The sequence below is a fragment of the Corvus moneduloides genome, chromosome 2 (assembly GCF_009650955.1).
Source record: "Corvus moneduloides isolate bCorMon1 chromosome 2, bCorMon1.pri, whole genome shotgun sequence".
Taxonomy (NCBI): Eukaryota; Metazoa; Chordata; class Aves; order Passeriformes; family Corvidae; genus Corvus; species Corvus moneduloides.
The window spans coordinates 47,693,421-47,706,055 of NC_045477.1; the positions used below are offsets into that span (position 1 = coordinate 47,693,421).

The 12,635-nt window shown below is 42.7% G+C and overlaps 1 protein-coding gene across 4 annotated transcripts in view; it reads right to left on the reverse strand.

Moving 5' to 3' along the window:
- The window catches only part of ATP8A2 (ATPase phospholipid transporting 8A2), a 320,810-nt gene that overhangs the window by 284,026 nt on the left and 24,149 nt on the right, over nt 1–12,635 (reverse strand). Inside the window, exons 2-4 of one of the 4 annotated variants that reach the window (XM_032099456.1) lie at nt 10,608–10,761; nt 1,185–1,256; nt 214–358 (exon numbers count right to left, since the gene is read on the reverse strand). In XM_032099456.1, the coding sequence (XP_031955347.1) occupies nt 214–314 (101 nt within the window). In that variant the 5' untranslated portion in view covers nt 315–358; nt 1,185–1,256; nt 10,608–10,761. Of the gene's footprint in view, nt 1–213; nt 359–496; nt 582–1,184; nt 1,257–10,607; nt 10,762–12,635 lie in introns of those variants that run through there. The other 3 variants (XM_032099455.1, XM_032099458.1, XM_032099453.1) reach the window with 3 other exon arrangements.

Here is a 12,635-nt window from a genome sequence, read left to right on the forward strand (position 1 = left end):
GCTGCTGCTGGATTCGCCCGTGCACTGGCCAGACCCTGGTACCCACCGCAGGCAGTAAACCCATCCGCCTCGGCTGAGACGCGTTTTATTGTGTTGAAAGCTGGCGTGGGCAGGGTCGAGAGGCGAGGGAGACGGATCCGAGTCCTCCCAGCCCACGGCTGCGGGGTGTGCGGGCTGCCGCCTGGAAAGGGAGAAGCGGGGACTGCTCCGTACCTGACCCAGTTGTCGCGGAACTTGCTCTGCTGGGGCTGGTTCAAGTAAATGGTGCGGGCTGGTGCCTCGTCCAGATCCGCCGCGGACGTGGCTCCGGACATCTCATCATCCGCCTTCTTATAGCCCGAGGTGGAACAGACAGGTCCTGCAAGGAGAGCGCGGAGGGCAGGCGGTCAGCGAGGGGCCGCACCCAGCGGAGCCGGGCCGGCAGCTCCAGGGGCCGCGCCGCGGGGAAGGGCCGCGGGTGGGCGGCGGCTGCGAGCGCGCCGTGCCCGGTGTTTACCACGGCGGCGGCTGTAAATAATGCGTGTCCGGGGAGGAGGCGGCGGGGCCGGCCGCAGCCAGCCGGCGGCGGGGACAGCGCGGGGCCCGCGCCCCCCGCCCCGCGGGGATGGGCCGAGCCCCGCCCCGGGAGCGCCGCCCCCGCTCCCGCCTGTGCCAGCGCCGCTCCCGCCGGGCGGCCCCCCCGCGCCCCGTGTCCCCCGCCTCCCAGCCTCCTCGGCTCCCGTGGGAGGGAGGCAGCCAGCATCCTCCGCACCGCCGCGGGCTCCGGGTCCGCCCGGCTCCTTGCCGCTGCCCGCCCGCGCGCAGCGCATCCCGAGCGGCCGAGCCCAAACCCGCGTTCAGGGAGCAGCGCGGCATCCCCGCCACAGCTCGCCCAGACCCCCACGGCGGAACGAGCTGCCTTCCCCCCGCCCCAGGCACCGTGCGGGGGAGGCTACGGTCGGGCGGCTGGGGAGTCTGTCCCTAAAGCTAAGGCTCAGACTGAACTGATAAAAAATACTGTCTTGCTTTACACGTGCAGCTTCAAAGCTTTGACTTTAAGCGGCAGAAACGTAAAGTAATTTTCATCTCCCCCTGGTCTGGAGTGAATTGAGTTTTATAAGCATTGTTTACCTTTACATTAAAAGAATGGAAAAACATAAGGGAAAGGAGCTAGCTATTTCCTCTGTCAAGCCTCAAAACATTACCAAAGTTGTGGAGACAGATTTATTGCTTTCCCCTTCTCTTCTGAGCCATGGAGATACTTTAAGTTAGTTGAGCTGTAAATATATTAGATAAGAATTTATCAGTTTAATAAATAAGCCATGGATTTACAAGCTAACACAGGTAGCTCTAGACAAGAGCAAGATAACTTGTTTCATAAGAATGTAGTAAAGATGTTATGTTAGCATTATTTGAGAACTTCATTCAAAGGTTAACAGAAGCAATAAACTTTACTGTAAAGCAATAAAACTACTGTAAAGCCAAATCTATTTCTGAATTCTGTATGAAGCTAAGATGCTGCTGCAACAAGCTGATCTGATCAGACAGTGGCTAAAACGGACTCCTGCAATGAATAGGAGAGGCCCCTGGAATTACATCCTCTTTAACTAAAGTTTGAAGGAAAATTTTCAGTCCTATACAACCTTAGCATATCGAACTTGTACTGTGTGAAAACTTGTCCTATTTAAAATAATATACTTTTAAGCTAACATCCTACTCATCCCAGACTTTCCCAATGCTTGGTTCTGTATTGCCGGTGCAAACAGGCTCGGTATTCTCCAGGCGTCAGCCACTGGAGGGCAACGTTACCCATTCCTCTTACACCGCGGTCATGCACACAACCTTTGCAGGGCCAATAAAGCCGATGTAATTAACAGACTGATGTGCTTTCAACAGCACCACCTCTTGCCCGAGGCAAGTGTTGCATACTGTGAAGTCATACTTCGGAAACATTAAGCTGATTTGTAAGTTCGAGGCTAATTAATTGATTTTCTTTTATTTCAGTTGATACCACTTCAGACAGCAAAAATATGCCAACTTGATCACTTTTACTTTGTGAAAAGAGACAAATTCAGAAAGTGAAATATGAAGACTACACACTGTGCAAGGCTATGCCATTATGATGCTATATTAGGTTACTCAGCCTGAAGAAGCTTGCCATGACACAGAAGACCACTCAGCCTTGCTGAGTGGATGTTTTCCCCTTCAGAAAAACAGAACTAAATGCACTACTGGATGTTTGTTATCCTTTCCCATTGATTTCATGTTGTGTAACTGCAAAGGAGATCAAACAACAATACTCTTAAGAGCATTAAGTGCAAGGAAGCAGCTTTCATCAGTTTTCCTAATCAAGTGCCAGAACACAAGTGCAATTATTCTAGAACAAACATGCTGTAAAAATTGTTGTTTTTTTCCAGAGACCTGATTTATTTGGGGGTTTTTTCATAACTTCCTCTGATGCTTGAAATCCTCTTGCTGACTAGTTTTCCTTGCTGCAAAGTATTATGAAGCTGTCCCACAACTTTAAGGATTAATTGAGTCAATACAGCTGATAAAGTTCAGAGGTATTTAGGTTTAATTAATGTACTATGCTTTTGGCTGCTCTCTCCAAGCAGGTGCCTCAAGGACAATTTGTCTCGTTCTCTAGATGCACTGAAATATTCTGAAAGCAGACTTACAAGTGTGTAGAAACAGCTGTAATAAGGTTTTGGGTTTTGAAAGTGGCCCAAGTCAGCTGCTTCAACTCTTAGTGGAGTAAGACTCATTTTGGAAGATTATCCAATAATCCTGCCCATCAGGAATGCCTTCCACCTCCCTCCCCTGTTACTAAGCAGATCACATCAAAAAGCCTGCAGATAGCGGTCTTTACTACTGGCTGTAGATCCTCTCCCTTCCCTACATTTCCAAAAAAGTTAAGGAGCTCTAAGCTTCTGAGGGCCTCCTGGTGGGCAGCAGTCCTAGGGGTTACACCCCCTTCAGAAGCATCCGCCCCAAGGACACCTGGCCACATGCAGACCCATCACTTCAGCCATGCAAAAGCAACTTCACCTCTGTTTCTTGTTTCAGAAAGACTGTGGATAAACACAGCAGAGCTGACCACCTCAAACAGTTGTGGAACTTGAAACAGAAAGCTCAGCAGCTCTTATTCACAGTAGTGTTTCCTTCCCTGCACCCAGAGGAATTAGACTCATTGACTTCACTTTAGGGCATGTGAACTTTTCACTCTCTCCACAAGACTTGCACCTTTCCTGTTATTCACCCAAGGACTTAAAACACTGCTAGGCAATTTATTTTGCATAAAAGTATTCGTGCTTCAATTAGTAGTATTAATAACAGACCACTGTATCTCATAGCCTCTTCATTTAGTGTGTTTAGCTACATCAGATTTTGAATGTCCTAATCACATTGATCTTAAGTCTGCATCACGGAATTGTTTAGGTTGGAAAAGACCTGTAAGATCCTTGAGTCCAACCACGAACCCAGCACTGCCAAGTCCACCGCTAAACCATGTTCCAAAGCACATCTACCTGCTTCTTAAGCATCTTCAAGGATGATAACTCAACTACTTAGATCCTTGTGGAATTTAAACGTTGTCCAATACACCTTGCTTCAATTCTGAGGCATGATACACTTTCTGCAGGAGTTTAATACTGTCTCCCACTGTGCTGCACAAATTCAATGAGTCAGACTTGAGTTATAAACTCCCTTATAAAAAGCCCATTCATTTCTTCAAGGCTCTTACTTCACACTTTTTAACGAGGTTTCTTCTAAAAAAAGATGGAATTAAAACTTGACAAAAAAAGAGATTTTATAGCTTTCTCTCATCATTAAGAGAAACCCGACTTGATGCCCTGAAAAATTCACATGGCATTTATTATCACTTGAAAAGCAATGAATTATGGCTTAATACTCTTACATCACTGGGCCTACAAATAGGACATTTTTCCATGTGTATCTGTCTCCTTAATGTCTGCTCAGTAACAGTCATAGCTCCTGTATGATTGAGTAAATAAAGTGTTGTGAATTCTGTAGTGTTTTGAAAGATGAGTCACTCGGGATGCTTGTCAACTGTCAGAAGTCACAAGAGAACTCGTGCTGAAGTTTTATCACTTTTCTCTTAAGTAGATTAGCCAGCTAGTTACTACTTCTAGCTTGGGTATGTGCTTGGTTGCTCTAACATGTGCTCCACTTTTAAGAATAAGTATACAGAGCAATTAAGCCCCTCACCAAAACATCAGAACCACAATCTGTGAGAAACAGCTGGTTTGTACAGGAGAAGTTCACCGAAGACTTCATGTCATTTAGAACTAAAGCAATGTTAAGAGGGTTTACAGCCAAGAATCATACTTCTGATTCTGCACACTGTTTGTGGGACTAGGATCTAGTACAAGAAAGAGCTAAAGTACACTAAGGTAAAGAAGCTGCCCCCACTTGAGTAGAGTTGGACTACAATCTCCAGGGATCCTCTCACCTTAAGTACTCTGTGATTCTAAGCTTAGACAAAGTTTAAGTAGCCATACAAAGTTCCCTGTATGCCCCCAACTGTACTAAGTGGCAGACATCTTTCCTCAGAGTGAAAGAGAGCCTCACCAAAAGCCTCCAAACTTTCTCATTTACAGAAAACGTGGCATTTTTGTTATTGCTTAAGCCTCAAAGAAAGAGTTATCAAAGTGAACATCTGAGAAGCTAAGAGCCATATTTAGAGAGGTGGCAGACATGTTGGGACTTTTCCTTGCACTGAAATGCAAATTTGGCTCTCAACAAGCCACCCGGATTCAGTAACACCATCACTTTCTTGGGATAATATTTTTTCACAGGATTACCATCACAGAGTACCAAAGATGACACCAAATGAGGAGTTCTGCACTTCAGAACTGTCAACAAGTTAATACATGAACAGTTACTCTGAAGCTTGACTAAACACGCTGGTTTTACCTGAAATACATTATTTCTTGCACTATTTCCCTAGCTGCCTTCACTGTTCAACAGAAATGCAGTTGAAAGTTAATCTAGAAGCGCTTAAGGTAGGAGTTCAAAGAGGCAGAGCACAGCATGCTGCCGACAGGAGATGCAGGGTATGAACTTCCGCTACCAGGTCCTCCAAGAGAGCTTTGTTCCACAGGACAGGGATATCTTGACCTTGAGTTATAACGAGTTCATGTGAAAAAAAGCCTGATGAACAGTGTTACAGTTTTAATTTTTAAGAATTTAGAAAACTGCCACAAGTGTTCAACAGCATAACATTGTAGGCAGACACTCTGACATACTCATGCCTGAACAAAGGAAGATCTGGAAGATTTCACAGTGGAGCTTTTATTTTCTAGCTCTTCTATTATCAAAAGTTATTTGAGATACACTTCCTTCACTGTAGATATATGTCCTGCAAAGTAAGATGTCTTTAGATCATCTGCATGTAAATACCAGAATTCATAACAGCAGCAGCCTTGAAGTTAATACACAGTTGCAAAACACCTCTCAGTTCTCTCAAGAATCATGCAAGAACTGTTCTGCTTTAAGTTACTGGAAATGATGTGGCTCTTTCATTTGCTAAAGGAGAAGCAAATATGACACAGTATTCCTGCCCAAATGACGTTTACCCTAAATCTTAGGAGTAAAGCAAGTTGCATCAAGAAATGAAGCTATTATTTTCTAAAAAAAGTTGTATTTAGTCAATGGTGTCTTAGGTGTGTTTTACTGCAAACTATTTCAGTTCGGTAAACAGCACCATAGATGTCACTAACATTTATCTTTCAGGAACTTGAAGCTTTCAGCAGGTACAGTTAACAAGTGTGGTACCCAATTAACTTTGATTATGAAAATATTAACAAATCCTGTCAATTTTAATAGGTAGTTATAAAGCTTTCCTCAGCTTTTCTAAAGATAGTACGCTGCAGTTTGAGGCCAACCAGAACTTCTCTTTACTACAAAACATCTTTTATACATGATAGTAACAAGTGTAGGATTTCCAAAGGAATGCAGAAGTTGAGTAGGAAAAAGGAGCACAGTTAAGTACTGTACATTTTCACCTGGGACTTCACTGGCACTGAGCTTCTGAGCCAGTGGTATCTAATCAGCTTAGAGGGTTAAGAGGGCTTCTGTCTAGGATAACAAGGAGGCCATGACAAATTCTAGTGACAGAAGATGGTTATTAGCTTCAACATACCCAATACATGAGAACACATGCACAGCAACCTTCAGACTATCACCAGGGAATGCTTCTCATGCTGGGAGCAAGAGCTCTCTGTCCGTCTCCATCATTTCAGGCATTAGGAACCCTACTACTACAGGTCTTGTACACTAATAGGCTGAAGTGCTTGCTACCATGCAGCACTAGAAGTGGACAACAAATCAGTGCAGCTACTTACTGAAATGCTATTGCAGATATCTAAGTGACTACTCAGTCTGCTCAAGCTCCTCTACTTATCAGCTTGTGCTGCAAGGCACAAACAGCATTACATGCAGTCCCAAGGAAGGTACGGTTTTTCTTACAGGCTAAAGACAATATGAAACAGAAAAGCTGGAAGTAAACTCAGGTCTGACATTTTAACTGGTAGGTACATCCTCCAAGCGCTTCTATTGCAGGTTTGGATTTTCAGGGGTTCTTAGGGTTTAGGATTTTTTTCCTTTTTGGTTTTGTTTTGGTTTTTTTTTTTTTAAATAGTTGCATGCAGAAAAACTGCAAGGATAGTAAGTGAGCAAAAGAACAGATTAGAGTTCTTCACACAAGATATTATTCATAAAAGTTAATCTGAATTTTTATCTGTCAACAGCTAAACTGATAGTGAAAAAACTTTACGTTCAGCTAAAGCAACTTGACATAGCTATGGAACAGTCCTACTGTGAGTCAAACTTAGGATAGTGGGAGTTAAAGCTCTTGGATAACTCCCCTGTTCAAATCAGAACACAAAAAGACACCCATACCTTTGCAGCAGTTGTTTTAGAGATGCACAGTGAGAAAGAACAGCAATTTTATGCACAGCAGTGAATCAGTTTTGAAGATAGGATTTTTTTTCTGTGCAAGATACAGACCAATAAACAAAGCAAGATTCAGATGAAGACAGTAGCTCCAAAAGGATATTAAGAGCAAATGAAGCTTCAGAAGCACAAGAGAAGACCGAGCAAAGGAACATTATTCTCTGGACTCCAGGATGCAAGGAAGAACTTGTCATCAATCAAGCTAACAGATATTGCACAGGAAAGTAAAGAGACACAGGTCTGTAACTTCACTCCTCCTCTTTACAGCTATGCAATGCATTGATTATCAAAATTAACAAGACTAAGAAGGCTATTGTTGGACAGGAAAGTTAGCCAATGGGATAATGCTCATGGACTTCTAGCATCTCACAGTGCACTTCAAGGATCACTGCAAAGAGTGCTGCTATGAAATGGGAGCTCAGCTAAGCCAAAAGAAAAGCTTGGCTATACTGGTCAATCCAAGGAAGACCAATTTGCCAGTGGGACGTAGCTACAGAAGAACTGCAGTGTTCTAATAAATGCAGAGATACGGCATAGGTGGATCAGTAGTTCATAGATGATTGTGTTAACAGACACACAGCATCAGCAGCTCTCACTTCACTAAACTGCATACATTTATGAAAGACTTCTTATAGCCTCAGCTGATGCAAAAGCAACAGTTGAGGTTAAAGAAACTAGGAGAACCAGAACTTCATTTGCTTGGCCTTGTTCATGTGAAGCCTAAACAGGAATAGTATATGCCTTGTGAAGTTCAGTCACTTTTTTTGTGTTTATCCCAGATCTAAGCTAAATTTGACAACACTAAAAAAAGGTCTTTTTGAATAATCTTAAATTACTAACTAGAAAGTTCTTTAAGAAATTCAAAGCACAAAACACTGCTGCTTTTGGGAAGCAGACTCCAATTGTAAATGGCACTGCATGCCACAGAGACAGCTGGAGCCTGGATTTTTTTGCATATGCCCAAATTCATTTGAATGAAGCAGCTAAATGTTGTCACAAGCAAACAAAACAGATTCCTAGCAGAACATGAGAGACTTCAGAGAACTAAACAGCAGCAACCAGAATTATGCTACCTCAGGAGTTCAGCAGAAACTGTATACAAAGAAGATTCAGATGCACTGTCACACATATTTCTGCATACTTCTAGAGACAGAACAGAACTCTTACTGGGGGAAGGGATAAGAACCAGGTCAACCCAATAAAATTCACCTACCTCTGTATGAATAACAGACATTATTCAAAGCAAAAAACCAATTGGCAGAATACTCAGATATGGGAAAGCAAAGGTGCCTAGCGTTACCTGTGGTCTAAGTTAAAGTTTCCTTGGTATATTTCTTTTTGCGTCTTGAAATGACAAAATAAAGGCCGAATGTTTCTATTCCCTCTAACAATCCTCATATGCAGCCTTGGTGAGACCACAAGAAAAACAGCACTTGGCCTAAAATAGCTCTTCTCCATCTCCCAAGTAATTTTGTACCTTCTCGCTTAACGTCAAAACCAAGCCGTTTCTGCTGATAATGCTGAACTAATAACACTGCACATGATCTATTCTTATTCTGCCTCAAGCTTCATCACCACAACTGTCAGCTAAATCCCAAGGATGAACATGTATCACTAGTAAGTAAAAAAGTTAATTCCTTTTTTCCCCCACCCCAGCTTCCAGACTAAGTTTACAAAACCATGGGGAACTAGTAATTGACACCAGTTAAAACAAGTGGTTTGTTGTCAGTTTTAAGTTCCCACATTGCACTGGCCAAAAAAGGTGTTTCTAGAAGCTTCACCTTTATTCCACTCTTTCCTTCTGTTCTCCAAACTCACTTGTGTATTTGTTAGCAATTTGTCACTGTAACTTGGACTTCAAGCAGGGGTTTTTGGTATATACAACATGTGTCTGATTTATAAGAACCAATGGCATATCTGATGCCTGAAAAAATAAATTTCAGGCAGCATATAAATTAGAACTAATAGCCTGACACAAAGTTGAATACTCAGCTTCAGCAGCTACTGCTCAACATCAGAATTTTAAATAGGCAAATAATGCAGTTCCAGTAAGCTCAAGGAGCCTCCCAAGCTGTCACTAAAAACCCTCAAGTTCAAATCCAAACACTTCTTGTGAAACAGGTTCTTTTCAAAGCTGTTCAGACAATTTGCACTTCTCAGGCTCAGATTCAGCTCTGAGAATTGAGTTCCATATGTTCCAGGTTTCCAACAACTTTGCAGATACTATAAAGACACTAAGGCATCCAAAAAAACGTCATCAGTTTTTTCCAACCAACAGCACATGAACAAGTCCCACGCGGAACAGCAGCAAGGCAGCTTTGAAGGAGATAACAGAGGCATTGGTTCAGTGAGAACTTGATATACCAGGCACCAGCATTCTCTCTTTGGGGTTACTTGGTTTTGACACTCTGGGGAACAAGGTTTCTGCCATTGGTAATGCCACATGTCACCACTTCACTGTTCTTTTCATAAATTACTATTTTTTTAAATGCTTGGATTAGCATGGCCTACCAACTGTCAGTCGAGTTCAAAACACATGTGCACATGTTAGAAAACAATGAACAAGTCTTCAGCACTTGAGACAGTGTAGAAGGCACTGGATTTAGAGCTCCACGTTTAAAATAACTTAAGAATTTTCACACACAAGGCAATAGTGCACATGCAGATTCATTGGGCAAACACGTGAAAATACATTGTGTCCATTGTGTGGACTTTCAGCCTCTGAGATAAAAACTTTTTAATGAAGTTTCTTTTGAATTTTCTGCTAAAAATCTTTCAATACAGAGGAAAAAACTTAAACCACAAGCCACTGCATTTGACAATGCACAACACTAATTCTACTCCCCTCCTCCAGTCTCATTATTTGCAGTTCCTGGAACGTATCAGAGATTTGACTGTTAAAACAGTTTATAAAAAGTGAACATGAGGTGGCAGAACCTACAGCTAAATTGGATTCTTATACTTCAAACAAGAATGAGAATCTTTCCTGTGAATAATTCCACTGCTCAAGGAGGATCCTAGAATTCTAGCACTTTTGTCAGCAACACCTTGGATAACCATGACTAGTAATTCCATTTGTGGGCCACGTACATAACTATCAAGTACAGCATATCTGTTGTGTGATTAGTGGAATATTTGAAAAACAGACACCAGAAATCTCCTTAGCACAACTGACAGTCACAGCTAATCCTTAGAAGAAAGCAGCTACAGCCTTCTTGCCTCACACCTTAAGGCATGTTTCCCTGTATTAATATTGGTTGAAGCTAAAAATATCTTTGGCGCATCATAATTCTGTTAGCATTCTGACACCCAAGTGCTTTTTTCCTTTCTGTAATGCATCTGTTCTAGAACAATTTATTAACAGCTTTAAGCATATCAGCTGCAAGCACAGCTGATCTTGATTTCTAAGAGAACAATTTAAACAAGAAGTATAAATGGGTTTCCATTATATGCTCATGATTTAAAGCTGTTTTCTTCTACTAAAAGCCCAGAGGCCTATAACACTGGCTTCTAGCCAACACCAGCTTAGAAAGATTTACTGCATATATAGTGACCTTTTGCTCTAAAGCACTCCCAAAGCTGTTGTTCTTAATTCTGTCCACCCCCAGTTCAGTGTAATGCACAACAAAAGCAGCTGCCCATTGTACAGTTACCTAGAGAGACGCATCTCTTCCAGCGACGGCACAGAGACATGATGTTCATTCCTTCTTGCACTGGCTGCATGGAGATGAAAACAGCAGTAGTCCTTCAAAGATCTCTACAGCATTAGCAGGTCTCAAAGCTGATTAAAGTGATCCCCATGGTAATCTGTGAAATACATGTTTGAACTTTCAAACTGCTCCGCACTGCATTCACAGAAGGCAAGTGTGCACTAGGTGCCCGTGTATATCCATGCACAAAGAGACAGCTGTGGCTTTCACTGAAACATTCTAATACATTTCAACCAAAAAAAAAGGGAAAATTCAACATCATCCTGTATTTCAGCACTTGAAACAATGACCTGTCCAGTTCCTGGACTCTGACCCCTCCTCCCCACCTCTACCAAGTTTCAAAGCACAGTTTCTCAAGTGAAATCCTAGTGGAAAAATGTTCTGTTCCTAACAGAGATATTATCTGTGATGTTACAGGTCATGAGACCCATTCACCCCGGCAGGTGTAACTTACTTTTTTAGCTTACTTTGCTTCCGAACAAGGCTAATAGCAAAGTATTTTGGCTGTCAAATAAAAAAGGTTAAGAATTATCTCAGCTATCACTTCAGCCAATAAAAACCCCTCTCTTTTAAGAAAAGAGAGAGTAGTTTTCATTTTCTTTTCACCCACAGTAACCCCATTATTATGTGCTTCTCTTTAAAGTCATATCTACTTATGTTGGATACACCTTGGATAACCATAACTATTAATCCTATTTGTGGGTCATGTACATAACTATCAAGCACTAAGAACAGCTTTCCAGGGTCCTTCCTCCTCGGCAGTCTGTCTCCCTTCTTCCCATTGCCCCTCTCCAAACTACTTGCTTACTTTCTAGATACGGGATAGGAAAGAAAACATCAGCAGCTTTTTTATAGCCTCAGAAGACAGCCATAGGAGGAAGCAAGGATTTGGCTTTTTGAACTGTATCACGAGCAACCAGCCCAGCAAAACACTGGATCTGTAGATTTCCCCGTGGCCATGAGGCCCACTGGATCTCCATGACCCACCCATGGAGTGGTACATGTTCTGTTTTTATCAAGGGAGTACAGTTACACCAGGACAGCTGTGTGCTCCGAGAAAGCCAGCCCACATTAGCAAGGGGAGATGGGAAGAACCACCACTGGCTGTTAACTGCCAACAACTGCATTTTGGCTGGTTCAGCCTTTCAGAAGCTACCAGCACACCAACATTACACCATCAGCTATGGGGTTGCGCCTGTGCAGAGCCAGGCTCCAGATATGAGGGGTATATCAAGCCCATCCCTTTCCAACAGGAAAGCTGCATGCATCACGTGACAATTGGCACAACAAAGGCTGACAAGAGATAATCAAATATTTATGGTTAAGATAATGACAGGAAACCATGGAAGACACTGCTAGCTACAAGTGAGTGCTTTTCCCTCAGGAGAGGAAGGTAACTCTAAAATTTTAGGTGCTCTTATCCAGCTGTCATTAGGGAAGCATGTTGCATAATGCATGAGGAAAAGATCCCAGAACAATGTTTGAGAACATTATCTATTCCCTACACAGATGAATCCATGAGCAGATAATGTTGTATCTGTTTGTCCTCTGCATATAGTTGTGCTTTAATTTCCTTACTAAAAATACGGTAGAATCTCACCAGCTGACTAGACCAGCCTAGCCTAGACGAGCAGTTCCCTACTATGGGACATATGAATGACCTATCTTGAACTCAAACTTATCTCACCTTTTCCAGGCTGGTGAGGTCTGACAGCAGACTGCAGAGGCACCTCCAACACATCTAGAGAAGAGTATAGCAATAGCACTAGAATGGCCAGGCCCAAAATCAGCCAGGTACGGTGTTTACTGCTTCCTGTCCTGGGCTCCCACTTACATCCTACAGCCTTATCCCAACCATCAAAGCCACGCCAAGTCTACCTTATTTCAAAGTTTCCTAGATCTCCTTACATCCTTCAATGGCTTGTGTAGATCCCTCTGAGCTTCTCTCAGAGCAAGTAGAACATATGTAAG